Source organism: Lissotriton helveticus, chromosome 5_1, assembly GCF_964261635.1.
Source record: "Lissotriton helveticus chromosome 5_1, aLisHel1.1, whole genome shotgun sequence".
Taxonomy (NCBI): domain Eukaryota; kingdom Metazoa; phylum Chordata; class Amphibia; order Caudata; family Salamandridae; genus Lissotriton; species Lissotriton helveticus.
In genome coordinates this window covers 239,931,972-239,954,018 of record NC_136065.1, presented here as the reverse complement: position 1 = coordinate 239,954,018, position 22,047 = coordinate 239,931,972, and the positions used below count along the sequence as shown (strand labels likewise).

At 47.9% G+C, this 22,047-nt stretch overlaps 1 protein-coding gene across 2 annotated transcripts in view; it reads left to right on the top strand.

The window, feature by feature from the left end:
* Window positions 1-825: 825 nt before the first annotated feature.
* Window positions 826-22,047, top strand: part of NSMF (NMDA receptor synaptonuclear signaling and neuronal migration factor) — a 226,443-nt gene continuing 205,221 nt past the window's right edge. For both annotated transcript variants that reach the window (XM_078642103.1, XM_078642104.1), the window contains exon 1: window positions 826-1,251. In XM_078642103.1, coding sequence (XP_078498229.1) covers window positions 1,148-1,251 — 104 coding nt within the window. In that variant the 5' untranslated portion in view covers window positions 826-1,147. The remainder of the gene's footprint in view (window positions 1,252-22,047) is intronic.

Below are 22,047 nucleotides of genomic sequence, written 5' to 3'. Positions count from 1 at the left end.
ATTTTCATTTTTCCCCCTGCCTTTGTCCAATCTGCCCAATTTGGCAGGATAAAAGTATACATTATTTATTGTGTTATTCTGTGATGTTTGGTGCAAATTGGTGGTGGTGTGTTGAGTGAATCCTAAACAACAGAGGTGTTAATGCCACCTTTGTAATGTGGGTGTGTGAGGCGGGGAGAGGATAGATAGATAGATAGATAGATAGACAGATAGATAGATAGATAGATAGATAGATAGATAGATAGATAGATAGATAGATAGATAGATAGATCGATCGATCGATCGATCGATAGATAGATAGATAGATAGATAGATAGATAGATAGATAGATAGATAGATAGATAGATAGATAGATAGATAGATATGTCTATCTCTTCCTGTTCCTCTTCTATCTGTATATCCCCTCTCCTCTCTTCCTTTCCCTTTCTCCTTCTCTCTGTTTCCTCTTTTTGTTTTCCTCTCATTTACCCATCTTTTCCTCTTACTCAGCCGCTCTCTCTTTATCACCGCCCCCTTTTCTACAACCTATCTCTTAGTCTCGCTGTATCCTTATTTCTCCCCCTTATTCTCTTGCTCCTCTACTCTCCCTCCCTTCTCTTGTCTTGTCCCTCGCTCACTCTCAGCTCTCCGTACCTCGCACCTTCCCCAGTGGTGTCCCCCCCTCCTCGCCCCCGTCCCCTCCTCCACCTGCCGCCCATGATGTCAGCAGCGGAGGGGGAGGGCGCCTCCCATGCCCAAACATAGCTGCGCTTCCTGACTCTCCTCCTCGGCTCCCCTCCTGCCTCGGTTCTTCTGATCTCCTCACATCTCCCCTCCCCTGCTGCAGCAGTCAATGGGCGGCAGGGCAGCGGAGGGACGCAGCCGGGGCAGTGAGGGCATGCAGCCGCACACGGAGCGGGCTCAGCCGCGCTCGCCGGCTGGACCTGGCCGCTCCTGATGCTGTCACGGAGCCAGGGGGTGGGTGGCGCCCAGAGCCGCCGTCCTGTGCCCTGCCAGAGCTGGGCACCGTGACCACTCCGGCCCCCACTAGTATTACACCAAAAAAAGACCTGCGGGACTGGGAGGTGTTCCATTTTTTGTAGGACTTTTTTTTATTTTTGTAAGTAACATTTTCCCCTTACTGTAGAGCCGGCCTATTGTGGGATGAATGTTGTCCCGAAGCGTTTTCATCCGAACGAGAATGGGCACAGCTGTATCCAAAAGGAAGACGCTGAGGAACGAGGCCATGTCTTCCGTCGCAGCCAAAGTTAGGTGAGTGCCTGAGCTGCGCGTCTGTGAGGAGGTCTGTGAGGGCCTGGAAGTAGTCACCAGGGGTGGGAAGCGGCTGCTGCGGAGGGTTGTGGGGGTTTGACGAGCCGGAGGCGCCCGCACATTCGTCTGGGAGTCCGACAGAGTCTGCCAGGGGGTTGTGGGGCCAGTGAGCAGTCTGGGTAGGGTGGAAGGCAGGCATCTGAGTAGTTTTGGGGGCAAACCTGGAGCAGAGAGGGTTCTGTTAGGGTAGGGTGAGGGGAGGGGTGCACTTGTCTCGGGGAAGGAAGTGCAGATGTCTGGGGGTGCTGGCAGGCTGTGAGATGCATGGAGTCTGGCTGTCTTGGCCTTTGCACGTCAGCGAACTCCATGCACCAAAATGCCGGCCATAGTGGGAGCCGCGCCATACGACCCTCCAAGACTTTACAGGGTTGACCCTCTGATCATCTCTGACCTCTCAACGGCTTATTTCCAGTTGATGGTTTGGGGCATTGGTCACTGTCTTACTGGTCCCATGGGTCCGGAAAAACATGAGTGCCCGGAGTACTGAAAGGAAATCCAGGGGTGGCCGCTGCGACTGTAAACCGACATTGGGCATCTGTGGGGGGTTGTGGTGCTGAGTCTGCATAGCCCTGCGCACTAGGTCTCACCTTTCACCATCACATTCGTACCCACTGTTGCTTCCCTTGCACTAGTCAGTGACATGTGTCAAAACCCCACTCACGCTTCTCTAGGCCGGTCACTCCTTCGCCTGCCCAGATGTATGCCCTACAAGCCCAGATGCTTCCTTCATCATGAGCAGTTCAGTCACATCCCTCACAAGCCCGGTGATATTTGTCACGAGCCAAATAACATTTTTCACCAGCCCAGTGGCTTCTCTCACCTACTCAATGACACCTTTCACCAATCCAGACACATGCTTCACCACAACATCCACGAGATCTTCTGGCCTCACCCACAGACCTGCCTTGGTTGCTGACAAGCTGGTTTTCCTAGTGACATTTCCCCTAGCCATGGAACAATGGGGTTTGAAGAGGTTGCTGCTTCTAAGCACTTTACAAAAACATGGGAAGCGCCTTTGCGACCAGGTGTGCACTTGGGGGAAGGGCATAGCTGCCAGTGGTGCAGCAGGTTTAGTGGCACCGGGTCCCAGAGCCCTGAGGGGCCCATTGAACCCTGGCAGTGCTGTAGTTTACTACCCCAGCAGCAGCCAAAGGGGGCATGTCCCCTGTTTGCACCAGGACCCATGGCATCCTTGCTACCCTACTGCACCTGGGGGGGATCAGATTTCCTCAATGCAAGGTGCTTTGCGATGTATATTCTCTCACACACATGTGTTGCAGTTATTGTGCAGCAGCACCCTCTGCTAACACGTCCTCGATGTGTGTGTGAGTGAGAGAAAGAGGCACAAAAAACGAGAATAGAGCCTGTTTGGTCAAAGGGAAACCGGAGACCTTTATTCCCCATCATTTGGCTGCTCAGTGCCACTGTAAATGGTGGTCGCTAAAAGGTTCATATTTAATGACTCTGTCCATTCGCCATGACTGGGAGGGTACCAGACACAGAGGGTGGGATTCTGTTGTAAGTGTTGCCCACAGCAGAGAGTATGTCTTGGGTCTATCAGAGGGGCATTATTAAGTGGCACAGAAAGGGACAAGTGGGGGTGCTGGCAATGCTGCTCTCCAGAGAGCAGGGCCAGAAGGCAGAGGCCAGACCCCAAGGGTGGGCGAGAGGGCTGTGGAACATAAAGGAGATGCGGAGTGCAGTCGAGGGAGAGAGAGAGGGGTTATGGTGTTGATGCAACCTAGACAGACAGCCGTGGGCAGGGACCAAGAGAGTACAGCTGCCGGGCACAGGCAGAAAGAGGTTATTGTGCCACCTCGGATCACACACAATTGAAATATCACGACTGCTGAGCTGAACGAAGCTGGCTCCAGGCGTGCCTCGTTGTGTGCTCATAGAGCGTCTACCTCGCTACAAGTGTAAGGGAGCGCTTCAAAGGCCGGGTGGGTTAGGAATGAAAGTGTTCTGGGTAAAACTTCAGAGATACTCTCCAAATCGAGTGTATGTGACTTGGGGGACGGGCATGGCTGTGGGCAGTGCGCGTCCGCAGTGGTGATGGGGATGGATGCAGCTCCTTGCAGCCAGTGGCCTGGATCTTATTCGTAAAAGATGTGGGAAGTCTGACGTGAAGGCGGATGTTTAAATGCGCGTCTTGGTACAATAGTGAGAGAGTGTGATCTCCCCAGAAACGCCGGGCAGTTGTTTTCTTCTTACTAGCGTGTTTTGAATGACGGCAGAAGAAAATAGGAAGTTACCCACAATTCGCCTGCATAGGTTATTTCAGGCGTGTGGTGGCGTGACGTCGTGTTTACCGAGTGTCCGGTGGTTGTTCCTATGATTTCCCAGCGCTGAGAAGCATTTTGCTCTCGTGCAAGCACGCTATAAAGGACCATCCTATTCGTAATGTTGATGTCGCTAACCACAGACTGCTGCCGGGTAGCCACAGGAAGCTACTGGCCACATATGTGGTCACAGCTGTGAGCCGGCGCTGCAATCCAGAGTACCCACATCAGGCAGAGCTCCCACGTGCACGCAAGGCTTCTGTGGCAGCGTAGCCGACTTTGGACGTGGTCAGGGGAATTTAAAGCGCTGCGAAGCGACCGGAAGACGGCATAAAAGCGCGATATAAAGATCTTTTGAGTTATAAATAGTTGAACAGGCCTGGGTTACTGAGCGATCATGCAGATTGCCCCAAGTTTACGTGTGTGTGTGGGGTGGACCGCCGGGGGGGGGGGGGGGGGCGGGATGATGCTGGGGGGGACAGGGATCTCCGCGCCCACGGCCCCTTTACTGCTCTTCCCCCACGCCGCACAGATCTCTTCCTAGCTGCCATCTCTTGCGGATGGGACCGCGGTTTATTTTTAGTTCACTCTCCCTTCCACTCCTCCACCCCTTCCCCTGTAGTCGTTGTTTAAATAGAGCTGACATCAGGTGGGAAGAACTGTCTCCGCTGTCAGAAGCCTGGAAACTCACAGGCACAAAGCTCCTTGATGTGCGTGGCGTAGGCACCCAGTGCTTTGTGTCACTGGTGCACCAGGCTCATTGTAGGCCTGCGCTCAGGGTTTGACACTTGTTTGGGTCACTGATGCGCTTAGCTCAACACAGGTCTGTGCACAGGGGCTCGCGCTGGTTTCTGCCACTAACGCGCTAGACCCGGCCAAGAGGCAGGCCCGTGCACAGGGGCTAGCGCTGCTAGGCCCAAGGCAGGTTCGTGCACAGGGGCTCGCGCTGGTTTGTGCCACTAACGTGCCAGGCCCAAGGCAGGTTCGTGCACAGGGGCTCGCGCTGGTTTGTGCCACTAACGGACTAGGCCCAAGGCAGGTCAGTGCACAGGGGCTCGCCCTAGGCCCAAGGCAAGTTCGTGCACAGCGGCTCGCGCTGGTTTGTGCCACTAACGCGCCAGGCCCAAGGCAGGTTCGTGCACAGGGGCTCGCGCTGGTTTGTACCACTAACGCGCTAGGCCCAAGGCAGGTTCGTGCACAGGGGCTCGCGCTGGTTTGTGCCACTAACGCGCTAGGCCCAAGGCAGGTTCGTGCACAGGGGCTCGCGCTGGTTTGTGCCACTAACGCGCCAGGCCCAAGGCAGGTTCGTGCACAGGGGCTCGCGCTGGTTTGTGCCACTAACGCGCTAGGCCCAAGGCAGGTTCGTGCACAGGGGCTCGCGCTGGTTTGTGCCACTAACGCGCCAGGCCCAAGGCAGGTTCGTGCACAGGGGCTCGCGCTGGTTTGTGCCACTAACGTGCCAGGCCCAAGGCAGGTCTGTGCACAGGGGCTCGCCCTAGGCCCAAGGCAGGTCCGTGCACTGGCCCTGGGCCCAGAGGCCCGAGGGGCTCACTGAACCCCACTAATTGCTGTAAATTATGATTCAAACAGCAACTGGTCGGGATGCCGTTTCCTTCCTTGCTGTAGGCCCCATGACTCACTGGCTATGGTACTGCGGCTCACACCTGGTATGTGTCACTGATGCACTAGGCTCAACGGAGGTCTGTACAAAGGCACTTGCACTGGTTTGTGCCACTTGTTATAATATAATCAATGCAGATCTGTGCCAAGAGACGCATAACGATGTGTGCTACTAATGCATTCTGATCAACGCCGGTGTGAGCTCCGGAGCTCACAATAACTTGTGTTGCTGTTGCATTATGATACACTCAGGTCTGTGCTTAGAGGCACATGACGGTTTGTGCCTTCAGTGCACTAAACTCAACGCAGGCATGTAATCGGGGACTCAGACTGGTGTGGGCCACTATTGCACTATTGTGTGGCATTCTAACTTTTTTTAGTTTAAATATTCTTTATAGGATCAACAGTTACAGAAGTGTATAAATAAGCTTATCAGAAAGCAATGAAACAATAATTAAAATGGAAGAGATTGTGCAAAAATGAACTTATTATTAATTGTTTAAAATATTTGTATACTTTGTATTAGAAAAGAGAAGATAGAAAAAGAGAAAGACCCAAAGTGCACAGAAGAAAAGAGAAAAAAGAAGAAAAAAAGAGAAAAATATGTTGAAAGCAGTGAAGACAAAAATGTTACATTTAAATGTTAAATGTCAACATTACCTAGAGCATATGCTAGATATAGTCAAATGGACTTTTCAGACAGATAATTTGTAGCTGGTAACCACAAATGTTCACGTTTAATGGCCAATGCAGTGGTAGCCAGATATGTGTATCAAGTCTATGATTATGGCACATATGGTTCCACCAGAGATGAATATAAATATTGTCTTTTGATATAAAATTGGGGGTGATAACCAGCAAAGCAATTGCAATTTAAACATCAAATAATTTTGTCAGCAAAGCAATTGCAATTTAATCATCAAATAATTTTGCAGGCATAGTATCATGAGCCCACATAAAATGGACACCACCTAAAAATATCTAAGAAAATGGCGATGAGTTCCCAATAATAACAATAATCTTGAACCAAACTGCCTGCCAAAAAGCTATTACTTTAGGACAATTAAAAAATAAATGAATATCACATCTCCAGCAAGTCTGTAGTCATGTGAGTGTAAATTTCACTAATTTATCTGGGACAAAATACATCCTAATATAGAAGAAAGTGTAAGTTTGAATTAGGCTAGAGAATGAGCAGTAGATTTCATCCAGAATTCTCCCCATATTTCTATAGATCAAACACATCTCAAGTCCGCTTCCCATGAGTTCAACATTAAAATTAGTTCTTGGGGAGGCCAATGAAACCAGTAATTGATATAACGTGGAGGGTATAGGATGAACCGCGTGACATATTGATTTTTTATGATCTAAATTGCGATCCAAGGTAGTGCGTCATAACATTTATATAGTGTTTACTACTCATATGTGGGTGCTGTGATCAATTAATGTCTGTCCTCAGGGGCTCAAAATGTTTTTTGCCATTATTAGTGCTCTAAATTCAATACAGGCCTGTGTTTAGAGGCACACTATTGGCTGTGCCTCACATGCAGTAAATTCACACTCAGGTCTGTGCTCAGGGGATCACATTGAGTTGTGTCACAGGCACACTATGGCTGTACTCAGAAATGCACAACGGTTTGTTCCTTAGATATTGTGAAATCAATGCAGCTCTCTATCTACAAAAACAAAATGTTTTGTGTTCACTACTAAATAAGTTCAGTACAAGTCTGTGGTCAGAGATAAACAATGGTGTGTGCCTTGAATGTCCTAAACTAACAACATAAGTATGTACCCAAGACTCACAATGATTTGTGCCACTAATTCACGATGATCTATACATTGGTGTGCTTAGAGACCATGAACAGTTTGTTCACTAATGCACTAACCCCAATGCATGCGTGTGATCGGAGACACATGCCAGTTTGTGTCTCTAAGCACACACAATAGACCTTTGCACTAAACTCAGTGCAGGCACGTGCTGAGATATTCCCACTGGTTTGTGGCCATAATGCACTAACCACGAGCCAGGTCTGTGTCCAGATACATGATGGATTGTGCCATTAGTGTACTAAGCAAATTCAAAGCAGGCCTCTGCGCAGCTAACACTGAATGATTTGTGTAATTTAAATATTACACCAAGTGCAATGTAAGCCTGTGCTCGCTAACACAGAATAGCTTGTGCAACTGCTGCATCTCGGCCCCTGCATGTCCTTCCTCAGCTACCCCGAATGGTCTGTGCCACTAAGGTCGGTGCAAGGCTGTGCCTGGTCACTTACAAAGGCATCTGGTCATTTTGCACTAAGTTCAGTGTAAGGCAGTTCCTGTACGTGTGTCATGAATGAAGTAAGTGCAGAGCATGTCTCAGCTCGGAGACAGACACGCATTTGTGCTAATAATGTACTGTGCTCGAAGCAGACCTGTATTCAGAGACACACACAACAGTTTGTGGTGTAAGGGCATTACTTCTAGTGGAGTTGTGCACTCGTGGGACACACAAAGGCTTGTATTACTCATGTTTACATTGAGCATATTCTATCACTGGTTTGGCCTCGCAGTGCTAAGCCACTGATGCACTAACATCAAATACAGTGCGCAGGTTTGCATCAAATTTGTGCGCCGGTGTTATATGTGTGCGTGAAAATACCCCTGTACCCCATAACCCAAAACTAGCCCTGAACCCTAAAATACCCCAGTACCCCAAAACTATATCTGAACCCTTACAATACCCAATCACCCCAAAACATATACCTCAGAACCCCCAAACATATACCCCTATACCCATACTTACCTTATCCTAACATGTAAAAAAAACCATGCTTTTACCATTCATGCATTTACAACGAATTTCGTTGTAAATGTATGCGTGGTAAAAGCATATAAAATGTAATGCCATACGTTATAATGGCATTGCGGAGTCATGGTACTTTCGTAATAAAAGTATGCGGAGTGATGGTGTGCGGGAAGATTCGGAATAATGGTTGTTTACCTTTGTAAGGACCACAATCACCCGCATACATATCCTAGTGCTGTGCACACTGTGTCTTGTGCTTTATATGCACTCGGCTTAATACAGGTTTGTGTACAAATGCACTCAGTGGTTGGTGCCATGAAGCACTTTTACAATCAGAGACGTCCACCTAGATCAGCACCGATTCGTACTCTGGGCACTTGTTTGTGACCTGTTACAAATTTTTATGACGTGGCAAAGACCATTTTTACCTGTTGCTTAGTTTGGTGGTGCTCCTACCTTGAGGGATGCTAATGCACATTAAGAGTGTCTTGCACGGTGACTGGGATGGGTGAGAGGGGGGACATTTTCTAGTGCCATGCTTATGCTCACATTTTACATAAGTGATCGCCATAGAATTCATCTGCGGAGCTGAACATCCTATATTTCGGAAGAGAACCTTTTAAAAACCTCGGAAATAAATCTTTGCCACGGCCCTAGGATCCCTCTGATGCTGTAAAACCCGACAGAAGACTGTATGAGGGTCACCCTCATACAAACAGCAGGCATGTGAGGTGACCGAGGACCTCACTGTATATCGGAGAAGAGTACATTATATAGCACAGTCATGCACAGTTTGCATGATGCCATCGGCAGACGCGAGGGCGCTCTGTCAAGACTGTTTTGTGCTTGAGCAGTTTAAAGGGAGGGCATTTTTGTATCACTCTGCATTTTCACTGTAGTTTGTTTAATTCATTTCACGCCAGGCATCAGTCAAATAGGTGGACAGTAGTGCCTGTTCCTCAACAGGATAGTTCACCTTTTTACCCAAAAGGTAAACAAGTCAGTGCTTAATTTGAGCCGGTGGTTTCTAGGGCTCAGCACGGGAGTTAATCATCAACACCAGCACTTTTCATGAGTGCCAGTTAAGGACACATTAATTTATGATAGGCACAGGGAGATTAAGGGATTTGCCCAGAATGACAGGATGTTGAACCAACGTCGAGATTCGAACCTGGTTTCCCAGCTCCAAAGTCGGCAGCTCTGGTCATTACGCCCCACCTTCTACCCACCTTCATGGTTAGTAGTTGGTTCTGTTTTAGGCGAGGCTAAAAAGAGAAATGGTCTAGTGCAAGCTTCCTCCTGACAAAAGCCCCAGCACTTATTTTTTTTTTTACAAATTAGCCAGTTCAAACAACTGCCAACGCTGTTTTCTTTGTATTTTTGCTACAATCTAACATGAACAAAGACATCTAAACTCAAACAGATGCTGTAACCACTAAGTCCACTGGTCTCTCTGGCCTGCACTTTAAATCCCATCCTTAGAGACACGCCTTTTCAAAACTGTGTTTTATAGTTCGTACAGTTGTAATTTATTCCTGCCAAAGTGCAATGTGGTTTTGAACGAACACACGTTGTTTGAAATTTGCTTAGTTCTTTTTAGTTGGTTGCTGATCAGAGACTGTTAGTGGGAGATGTATTTTTTATTTCATCGTGTTTGCAGAATCAGATTGATAAGAAGGTCAAAGGACCTCTGGGTCGAGAGTGTCCAACTAAGTCCAGGAAGACCAGATCCAGGCCAGATTTTCAATCAATCAATCAATCAATCAGGTCATTTGTAGAGCGCACTACTCACCCGTAGGGTCTCAAGGCGCTGGGAGGAGGGGGGGGGGGTGCTGCTACTGCTCGAACAGCCAGGTCTTGAGCTTCTTCCTGAAGGAGAGGTGGTCTTGGGTCAGGCGCAGATTGGTCGGAAGTGAGTTCCAGGTCTTGGCGGCCAGGTAGGAGAAGGATCTTCCTCCTGTTGTCGCTCTTCGGATGCGGGGGACGGCGGCGAGGGCGTGGTTGGTTGATCTGAGGAGGCGCTTGGGAGTGTAGAAGTTGATCCGGTTGTTGAGGTAGCTCGGGCCTTGGTCGTGTAGGGCTTTGTGCGCGTGGGTGAGGAGCCGGAAGGTGATTCTCTTGTTGACCGGGAGCCAGTGCAGGTCTCTCAGGTGTCCGGAGATGTGGCTGCGTCGGGGGATGTCGAGGATGAGTCTCGCCGAGGCGTTCTGGATCCGCTGGAGTCTCTTCTGGAGTTTGGCAGTGGTTCCGGCGTAGAGGGCGTTGCCGTAGTCCAGTCGGCTGGTGACGAGGGCTTGGGTGACCGTCTTCCTCGTCTCGGTGGGGATCCACCGGAAGATCTTACGTAGCATGCGCAGGATGTTGAAGCATGACGAGGAGACGGCGTTGACTTGTCTGGTCATGGAGAGGGAGGAGTCCAGGATGAAGCCCAGGTTGCGTGCGTGGTCTGTCGGTTTGGGTGCGGTGCCCAGGGCGGGGGGCCACCAGGAGTCGTCCCAGGCGGAGGGCGTGGAGCCCAGGATGAGGACCTCCGTCTTGTCTGAGTTTAGTTTCAGGCGGCTGGTCGTCATCCATTCGGCTACGTCTCTCATCCCTTCGTGCAGGTTGGCTCTGGCGGTGGCGGGGTCGTTGGTCAGGGAGAGGATCAGCTGGGTGTCGTCGGCGTAGGAGATGATGTTCAGGTTGTGTTGGCGTGCGATGGCCGCGAGGGGGCTCATGTAGATGTTGAAGAGGGTTGGGCTCAGCGAGGATCCTTGGGGTACGCCGCAGATGACTTTGGTGGCCTCTGACTTGTACGGTGGTAGGCGGACTCTTTGTGTTCTTCCGTCGAGGAAGGAGGTGATCCAGTCCAGTGCCTTCTCCTGGATTCCGATGTTGCTGAGGCGCTGTACTAGGGTGCGGTGGCAGACAGTGTCGAAAGCCGCGGAGAGGTCCAGGAGGATGAGGGCCGCTGTTTCTCCGTTGTCCATCAGAGTTCGAAGGTCGTCGGTGGCGGCGATGAGGGCGGTCTCGGTGCTGTGGTTCGCCCGGAAGCCGGACTGTGATGGGTCGAGGGATCCATTCGTCTCGAGGAAGGCGGCTAGCTGTTTGTTGACGGTCTTCTCGATGACTTTGGCCGGGAACGGGAGGAGCGAGATGGGACGGTAGTTCTTGAGGTCGGTGGGGTCTGCTGTGGGTTTCTTGAGGAGAGCGCTGAGTTCGGCGTGCTTCCAGCTCTCAGGGAAGGTGGCGGAGTCGAAGGAGGTGTTGATGATGTCCCGCAGGTGGGGTGCGAGGACAGCGTCGGCTTTGCTGAAGACGTGGTGAGGGCAGGGGTCAGTCGGAGATCCGGAATGGATGGAGTTCATGGTGCGGATGGTGTCTTCGGTGCTGATCGGGGTCCAGGTGCGGAGGGTGGTGGTGGGTGGCGTCGTTGCGGTTGTGGCTTGCGTTGGTTGGTTGCTGAAGCTGTTGTGTATGTCCGTGATCTTGTTGTGGAAGTAGGACGCGAGGGAGTTGCAGAGGTCTTGCGACGGGGTGATGTCGTTGTTTCCGGCGCTGGGGTTGGAGAGCTCTTTCACGATGTTGAAGAGTTCCTTGCAGTTGTGTGCGTTGTTGTCCAGCCGGTCCTTGTATTCATTTTTCTTGGTGGCGCGGATCAGTTGGTGGTGTTTCCGGGTGGCGAGCTTGAGGGTGGTCATGTTGTCCGTCGTTGGTTCCCTTCTCCAGGCTTTCTCGAGGGCTCGACAGTTCTTCTTGGAGCACTTGAGTTCGTCGGTGAACCATGGTGTTTTTCTGCTGCAGGATCTGCTGGGCGGGGTCCTCAGAGGGGCGAGTTCGTCCGCGCAGTTGCTGATCCACTTCGTGAAGTTGTCGGCGGCCTGGCTGGGGTTCGCTGAGTTGGCGGGAGGGTGCTGGCTCAGGGAGGCGGTGAGCTGGTCGGCTGTGATCTTGTTCCAGCTTCTGCGAGCAACCTGTTGCTGGAGGTGGTGGATCGTCGTTCTTCTGAAGGTGAAGTGGACGCAGCTGTGGTCCGTCCAGTGGAGTCCTGTTGCGTGGCTGAAGGTGACGTCTTTGCTGGATGAGAAGACGGCGTCGAGTGTGTGTCCGGCGAGGTGGGTGGGGGTGGTCACCAGTTGCTTGAGTCCGAGGTTGTCGAGGTTGTCGAGCAGGGTGATGGTGTTGCGGTCGTTGTTGTTCTCCAGGTGGAAGTTGAGGTCCCCCAGGAGGATGTAGTCGGCGGAGGGGAGAGCGTGCGGGCTGACGAAGTCGGCGATGTCCTCGCTGAATCGTGTGCGCGGTCCCGGGGGTCGGTAGATCAGGGTGCCTCTGAGGGTGGTCTTCGGGTCGGTGTGGATCTGGAAGTGCAGGTGTTCAGCGGTGGTGAGGGTGTCATCGGTGTTGGTACTGATGCGGATGGTGTCTCTGTGGATGATGGCGATGCCTCCTCCGGTCTGGTTGTCGCGGTCTCTCCGGGTGATCTTGTAGCCCTCTGGGATGGCGATGGCGATGTCCGGGGCTGAGGAGGCGTTCATCCAGGTCTCGGTGATGAAGGCAACGTCGGGGGCGGTGGTGTCGAGCAGGTTCCAGAGTTCTACGGCGTGTCTGTGGACGGAGCGGGTGTTGAGCAGGATACACTTGAGGTGGGTGCTGCTGGAGTTCGGCTTGGCGGGTGCAGGGAAGGTCCGGATGCAGGTGAACTTGCAGGCGAGGCAGCTGAAGGGTCCGTGGGTGTGCTTCGGGGCGGCTCGGTGACATCCTGGGATGTGGCCGGTGTTGAGTGCGATGAGGTCGGCGGCGCTGTAGGTTCGTCGGGTCGGCTTCCGTCGGTGGGGGCCAGGGGTCCTGGCGCTGGTCGCGGTCCGGTCGCGGACGGGCGCAGACGGGCTTACCTTTGGCGCGCCTTCGGCGCACAATCGGCGCGCCCGCTGCGCGTCAACGCTGCGCGTTCGCACGGTCGCCATATAAGGCGAAGTGCGCGGGTGGGCGGAGCAGCTGGGAGGCGGGAGCGGGGAGGGAACAGAAGGGAAAAGGGGCGGGGTCGGTGGTAGTGGCGGGAAGCGGGGGCGGCGAGGGAGGCGGGAAAGCGAGCGAGGAATGTCAAACAGGCTAATACGGGGAAAAACGCTTAAAAACAGGCACAAGTGATGGACAAAACAGCTGAACACGGAGAAAAAAGCCTAAGAGAAAAGTACAGGCACAAGTGATTGACAAAATAGCTAAACACGGAGGAAAAAGCCTAAGAGAAAAGTACAGGCACAAGTGATTGACAAAATAGCTAAACACGGAGGAAAAAGCCTAAGAGAAAAGTACAGGCACAAGTGATTGACAAAATAGCTAAACACGGAGGAAAAAGCCTAAGAGAAAAATACAGGCACAAGAGATTGACAAAAACAGGCTGAACACGGGGGAGGGATTTGAAAAATAAAAACAAGCACAAGCGCGTGGCAAAGGAAGGCAAACTGACGGCAGCAGGGTCAGTCGGCAGCGAGGCAGCGAGGCAGCTAGGAACAGTTAGGGGGGCACACGCAGCAGCTGGCGGCCGTGCGGCGCGGGGGTGTCCCACAAGTGGGTCACACTCACCTGTGTCGCACGGTCGCCATATAAGGCCAAGTGCGCGGGTGGGCGGAGCAGCTGGGAGGCGGGAGCGGGGAGGGAACAGAAGGGAAAAGGGGCGGGGTCGGTGGTAGTGGCGGGAAGCGGGGGCGGCGAGGGAGGCGGGAAAGCGAGCGAGGAATGTCAAACAGGCTAATACGGGGAAAAACGCTTAAAAACAGGCACAAGTGATGGACAAAACAGCTGAACACGGAGAAAAAAGCCTAAGAGAAAAGTACAGGCACAAGTGATTGACAAAATAGCTAAACACGGAGGAAAAAGCCTAAGAGAAAAGTACAGGCACAAGTGATTGACAAAATAGCTAAACACGGAGGAAAAAGCCTAAGAGAAAAATACAGGCACAAGAGATTGACAAAAACAGGCTGAACACGGGGGAGGGATTTGAAAAATAAAAACAAGCACAAGCGCGTGGCAAAGGAAGGCAAACTGACGGCAGCAGGGTCAGTCGGCAGCGAGGCAGCGAGGCAGCTAGGAACAGTTAGGGGGGCACACGCAGCAGCTGGCGGCCGTGCGGCGCGGGGGTGTCCCACAGGATACATGTGCATATTATTAATCTATATGGAACTCATTTACAGAGTCGGTGATCACCTGGAGAACCTGCTGTGAACCTTTCCTCTTTTGCTTACTTTGAGCAACCCTGCTCTAATCCATTTTCTTGTCCCCAACTACTTAAGCCTCAAAACCAATATATTTACCAGCTTATTGTACAACGTACTGCTTTCCATTTGATTGAATCCCACTTTAGTAAAATTTCGTTTGAAATGTTCAATTGAAAACAGAAGAACATTGAGTCATATCAAAAGTGTGTGCCAACTTTGAAGGCCACCATCTGTGTAAAAGGCATGCCAGGGAGTTCTGTGCTGGTGAAATTAATAGCCGGGCTCCAACTGTTACCGGCCACAGACCTGCCAGCGATTCTGTCCCTCCCCAAACACCCTCAAGAATGTTCAAATCAAAAACCGAGGAGGATCATCTGCAGTGGAAAACAAACACCCCATGTGATAAATCTGCAACCGATTGAAAACTTTGTACCCCCCCCCACCAGAGAATCGAGCGAGATTTGTTTGATGTACAGATATAAAAATGAACAGTGGTGAGTTATATAGAAAGTTTACCAGCATTACCGGCTGCATTGCCACGTCCTTGTGCAAACCCATAATATGTATTCATCACGTATTGCAATGGACTGAAAAGTCATATTTATCCTAATGCAAATCATCCACGTTATTATCACCTGTAGAAAGACTTGACTGGTTGAAGAGGCCATATGGGTAACAAGTGCATTGAAATGATAGTCAACCAGTCAGGCCGGGAGTAACAAAAGACCCACATGCAAACAGCATAAAGACAAAACTCTGCTTGTACACCCAACACTGCTGGAATATGCAAATAATTGGGTACGAGGGTACCCAACAGCAGATGCCTCCACTGGCTACATATACACATATCTATGTGCTTGACAATGGCCATAGCTACCGGAAGAGAAGATGGGTAAACCATCTTGGTACAACCCTCCGGGCTCACCCTGCAGAACCACAACCCACTAAACCTGATACATTCAATAAACAAAGGCGCAGTCTTTACCCCACTGACATAATACCTCCACAAACCCACTCAGACTCCGGAATGGAATGTGATGGAAGCCTTGTGAACTGTGTAAGTGCCAAATAACAATAACAGACAAACAAATGTTCATTATATGATGTACAAAATAAGCAGCAGGTTAGCTTGTATTGCGTAAAACTATCTTGCAGCATTGGTGAGATTTACAAACGATTCAACCTTTGGCCTTCTGGGTTATCATGTTACCAAAGCCACCTATGGTGCTATAGGACGGAAATTCATGGGCACTGTTTATATTGAGCACAAATTAAGCGCTAGTTATATATTCTTTCAAGTACCCCCATTTTCTTGCTTTCTATCACTTTTTGGTTAAAACATACAAATGCATATATATGCACACACACTCACTGTCTCTCTCTATGAATCATCTGTGCACCAGCTCAGGGATATTAAGGTAGCAAAGCATCAAATAACCTGAATCGTGTTCTTTTAGAGTGCCCCAGTGGCATCAAATGCTTCTACTCGCCTTATGTCTAGACTGTGACACAGGTGTGGTGGTCCCCATGGGAAGATAAAGATACTGAAATGTGGTGTATCTTTTAAGGTTTTTGAACCTAAAGGCCCTTCACCAGGTACTTAGTACATTTAAAGTTGCTCTCATGATTTACCATTCGTCTGTAGGTAGAGAAGCAGCTAATGGCTGATAAGAGTCTATGAAGGACCTTCTGTTGTGTTATTAGTCCTGGTATTGAGGACTACTGCCATTTGTATTCCTCAGCTGGCACGTGCAATACAATGTACACATGCTGAACATCAGAAACTGCTCAATTTTGTCAATTATATAAAAACTCCAAATTAGTCAAATGTCACATGGTTTCTAAAATCGGTGTCGTTATCTTGAGAGCATTTTGCATTCGTCTGTAACAAAAAACCCTTTGAAAGGTTAAATGGAAAAACAAACATCCTTTTGGGAACCCCCCTTTTGAACATCTCCCACCACCTTCTGTAAGCGATCGTCACGGAAAATGAAATCAGAAACCTCAGAGAGCCACAGAAAAGCTTTAGGATAGCTTATTGCTGATTTTACCAGCGTGGTCCGAGTTTTAAGTGGTCACATTTTGCCTTTTCCTGTAGTACTTTCTGACGTCGACATCAGAGCCCTGTTGTGCTCGATAATATATCTGTCTGTTGAGTAGTTAAAGCTGCCTGCACTCTGTTTGCCAAGCATAATAAAAATAGCGCCTGTCCATTTTCCTGTGTAAAGTTGCCAGCGATTGTTCATTCTCCCTGGAGAAGGAGTCCTCTAGGGTTGCGAAAGCGTACAATGAAACTTGTTTTTCATCGGGCAAATGCGGTTTTAATGCATATATTTACTTGCTTGGCTATATACACAGACACACACATATATATATATACATATATATATATATATATATATATATTTATGACCGTTATGCTGCCTTTTATTATTCATGTCTATGGTCCACAGCGGCTGCAGTGACAGTACTGTGTTATGTTTACTGATCAGTACTCTCTCTGTGACATTGTCGTTAGAAACTGGGTCTTACTTGTAAACATGGGAGTCCCTTGTGGTCTCCTGCCTGCCCATGCCTGCTGTCCTTTCAGCTGATCTCGTTGGTTTTCCTAGTTATATTGATTCATTTGATACAAGTTAGTGCAGCTGATTGCTTCTAATCCCAATCCATCAATGTTATTTTCTAAGGCTACAGTGATAGTCACCTATTGATTATTGAGAACATGATTGACTGTTTCTCTCACCTTTTGTTAGCCCATCTCTCACTCTGTCACTCGTTGATTCGCAGTACACAGGGCACCGCGGGTCATTGTTAGCCTGAGTGACCACAGGCATATTGTTTGATTAACAGGAACAATCAACGCGGAAGCCTTGAATACAATACAGAGCATCCATATTTCTCTTATTCCACCCTCCTATGTACATAGTTGTACATCCTTGTAATCTGTGCATCAGTGTTCATTTTAGGGCACAGTGCCCTAATAAGAGGTGCCCACTGATGTAAATGAGCATTCAGTTACATTTTCTAAGCTAATTTCACCAGGAAATCGACAAATTCAACATTAATCATCCCTGTTGCATTTGCAGGGTCTTTTCCCTAGTGCCTTCTCTCTTACTGTTATGCCAGCCACCCATCATGTGTTCCTCTCTGCATTGCCCGCTCAGTACTGTGTCCCTTCTCGAGCTATTGTACAATAATTTAAATAATTGCTGCCATAAAATATTTAATACTTATCCAGAGGTGGATGTGTTTGTTAGAATTTCCCAAAAGTCGTGCATCTTTGTGGTTAGTATGGTTGAGTCTCAGATCTTTTTTGTCAAAAATCTTGTTAGTGCTGAGGGCCTTACTGATAACCAGCAAGAAAGATATCAGCCAAGTGCTCAGCCTTCAAGAAGTTCATGCTGCGATGATAGCGACATAATTGACTCTTTAAGGGTGTCTATCATTTCTGAAATATAACCTTTATATGTTTAATTAATAAGAAAACAGAATGTTTATGTTTAGGGAATTTGTTGAGCGCACGTACACCAAAAGGTCTCTTAGAGCTAACTGGAGTTTAGAAGCCGCCCAGAGGATCATTTTTGGGAAAACACCCCTCATCAGCCAGGCTAGCTTGAATCCAGTGGCAAAGCGAGAAAGGGACCCACGTCTGGACACGCTCTGCCAACTTAGGGCGAAAAAAGGAAACACAAAGAGATGATGGACGGAGTGCTGAAACTTTTCACTCACCCCAGTCACAGATCTGGGTTGAATTCAACATCGTTCTTTAGCTCTCTTCCCCACCCCAGTTCAGACATAGCTATATGCAAATCAGGCTTGACCCAGTACTTCATGGAAACAGTCCAGCCCGAACTGCCAAGCCATGTCTTCCCTGGACCCATAACAAGCATCCTGGGACCGGTTTCAGGGTAACACCCCTCATCAGCCAGGCTAGCTTGAAATTTATTCTCTTATCCTTTACAAAGAAATGTAATTTATGAGGTGCATATGTGGGCACTGCACACTCTCTAAAAGTCTTTAAACTTAATTCATTGAGTGAGGGAAAGGATGGCAGAGCCAGCTAGGCGGTGACATAGCATCCAGGACACTGTTGATGTAAGTTCTGAGGCAGAGAACAGATGGATTAGACTCGTATCTCCAGACGTCATCCTTATTCTTTATATGGCACTTCATTCCACACTTCTGCCATTTTTAGGAACTGTAAATAACAAGTGTTGGTGTTATCCAATTTAATTGTAGTTAATGTACTATATCAGAAGCTGGAAGGCTGAGTCAGCCATGCTGGGATTCAAATTTACGACCTATGGATCACAGGAGATGTTTGCGGTGAGTGGTTAATTCACCCAGACATTTTGCTGGCATTCATACCTGGCAGTAGCAGGTTTCATTACCTCAGTCTTGTTTGCACTTACTCTTCCTGTCAGCAGCGCTTGGGAGCAGCAGCTACAGTAGATAAAGTGCTCTACCCTAGGCTACAGGTAATCACTGTCATCGGTTATCTGCCAGTGCACAAGAAAGCCGATAAGGCAGCTCAGTGGACTAATGCATCCATTGTAGAGATCCTGGTGTAACTTAAAGAACACAGGTTGACATTTTCTGAAGTCATATCAAATGAGAACTCCTTAGTTAAGTAACCACACCCCTTATCAGCATGCAAATATCAGGTGATTGGCTGTGAACGTTTTGTCATTGTTATTACAGGAGTCTTGAAATGAAAGGGCTTGTTATCACTAGTTGGGCACCTAGGCCATTCAATGGTAGCCACGCTGCAAAGATTGCTTAGAAAATAGCCATGTTCAGTCCCCTCTCCTCCTGCTGCTTGCTTCCTTAAATTTGGTAGTGACTGCCTAATGTCCTGCATTCTGTGTGCATGGCCTGCCAGATCTCGAGTCTGTTTGCACCCTACGAATCTTCTTCATTTAATAATAATCTGTGTTTTCTCAGCACTTTGTATCACACTTCTCTAGATGTTAGTATTACTCAATTAAGTGGTGCACACTCTATCGACCTCAGATAGATGAAAGACAGAGTTGGCTATGTTTCAAACCTATTACCTACATATCGCAGCCACTGTCAGTGGAGAGTATTTAACTCTCTGATTTGCCATGCCCACTCCTTCCAGGATGCCCTCCTCTCCAACTGCACCTCATACTGTTCTTTATCATCTCTGTTTTCTCTCTTCCTAGTCCTACAGTATCCCCCAGGGCTCTGTTCTCTTTACAAGACATTGGCCCTGGTACGTACATGTTGTTCTTTCAGCTGCTCTCATGCCCAAAGAAATCGGGTTGTTCCAAATTTTAATCAATGCGTCTTGACAGCATGTCATCTAAATGTCAAATGCTGACTGTGTTTTAATAGTCTTAGTTTCATGTCATAAGTGTCAGATATAATTTCCTTTGCTCAATGTTTTCAGCTTCGCTCCCTCTTACAATACCCACCATACGCTTTCCTTCAAATGCACCGTGTTCCACATCTTTCTTTTCTTACATGTTCACATGCATTCCTGCCCACAGTTAAAATCTCTCCCTTCCTAACCCACGTGCCCACTGGCTTCAACCTTCAGACAGTGGCCATTTCAAGTATTGGCTGTTTGGAGGTTGTCACCATGAGGCTGGCCACCATCAATTCACAAAAAAAAATATGTTGCTATGTTATGTTACTGTGTTTTGTAAAACACACCAAGAGTGGACGTATAGATCAATGGTCAAAGCCCTCCTAAGCTGCAGTAAACAAGTGGATCTCCAACAATCTCCTTAAGGTCAAGTGATCCTCGATAAGCTGTTGATGAGTAGGAAGAGCCTTCCATACAGTAGATGTCACACAGGGAAATACTCCTCTGCTTCATTTCTTTCTGAAGATTCTCAGAGTTACAAGTCTACAAACAGAACATAAGCTGACTCAAGATTGCACTTGGAAACATATTATTAAGTAGTTCCTTTATAAACCTGGGGGATTTTGCAAACATGGATTCATGGCAAATATGCAATGATTTTAGAGACACATTTCTCAATCAGCAGCCAGTTAAGTTGGGGGAGTTGGCATGAGTGAAACTGACATATAACTGGGAATTCTCAGCATCACTCTGACTACCAACTTTTGTGATAACTTAGTCTTTTTAATGTACCTTTTGTTAAAGCCAAATGTAACGCCTTGCAGTAACCAAGGCAAGAGTCCACTATGGTTCTGATGAATGTAAACTTTTACTCATTCTGTAAGAAAGTAAACATTTTACACAAAACTTGTAAATGCAGAAAGCAGACTGTTTCACTATTTGCCTTACGCAATCTAATTTTTTGTCACAAATGAAGCCCAAGTTGCTGACTTCTTTTATTAATGTCAGGACATTTTCCATTGGAAGATGGCCACCAATCCTGCAACCACGTACATCTCTAGGATGAGAACCTCTATCTCATTGGTATTTACCTAAAAGTAGGTGAGTCTCATCCGCTTATATAATAAATTATAACCTATAAGATCTTATTAAATGGGCTAGACCAGTGATTCTTAACCTTTTGTCATCTGTGGACCTCCACTAAATCATTACTGGAATCCAGGGACACCCACTGAATCATTATTTGAATCAGAGAACACCCACAGTCATTACTGAAAGTCGGCGCCCTCTGCTTAATCAATTTTTATAATTTGAACCTCTAAACAATGCACATAAATACAGAACCAAACATTCATCAAACATATGCACAAATAATGAATTATTTTAACTTTATTCACAAATATTAAAAAATCAACATTTTCATTTTACTGGGAAAGTTGGGGCTTTTCTAAATTTAATAGAGGCCATCCACTGTCCATACTATATTCTCTTTGATGCATTTGCACTTCTCCCATGAGTTATTCTGGGGGCACAAACTTAATTTTTAGCCTCCAATTTCAAATTCCTACACACTTATGGAAGGTTTTAAAATTCACAATTTCACTTTTTTCTTCTTTATATCCAATTTATTAATCTGTTAATATTATTTAATTTTCTAAGCAGTCGCAGACTCCTTGAGTGGTGAACCCCCAGGGGTCCTGGCCCACTTGTTAAGAACGGACGGTTGGATTTACAGATGAAACTTGCAGGACTCTCTGAAAACAATCTTTAAGTAATGAGATGAGACATTCTAAGACTCTCTCTCTTTTTGTCCAGTCTCCTCTAGCCATGACACTATTATCCATTGTGATACTTTGTCAAATGCTATGGATGGATCAAACACTGTGGTTTTCAAACATTTTAATGGCGTGCCACATGTAAAAAAAATGTTTTAAAGCATCTCTGGACCACACTTAATTTTTCACAATTGCCACTGCCAATTGCCAATGTTTAAACATGTCTAAACATATTTAAATATTGCAGTTAAGTTATTTAACCCCCTTTAAAAATGCATTCAAATACAAGATTGCCAAACATACAATTATTCTGGACAGCCAGGACCTTACTAAAGTGTAAAAATATCCACAATGTGATTATCAGAAATAGGGGGTGTAGAGAGGTTTGAGGAATATTTAGAGTCCCTTCCCATTTTACACCTACTCCCAGACAGAATATAAATGACAAAAGATGTTAGTGATGTAGCAGTGATGGTTCATTACAAAGTGGCTTAGAGTCACTCATTTGTTTCTCTGAAAACAAAGCACTGTCAGCATGATGCTTCTCTTGGCCAGAGCCTGGTGGATCCCCTGGAATCAATTAAGCCCCCTCCCCAGGAGAGCCCACAACCCAGTTTGAAGACCTCTGAACTAACATGAAAAGGGTGGCAATCCCTCCCTTATCCTGAATCAGCTTCAATGATTTGGTCACAGCTACCAGTGCAAGCGCCATGCCACAAAAACGCACAGATCACTGCCTGAA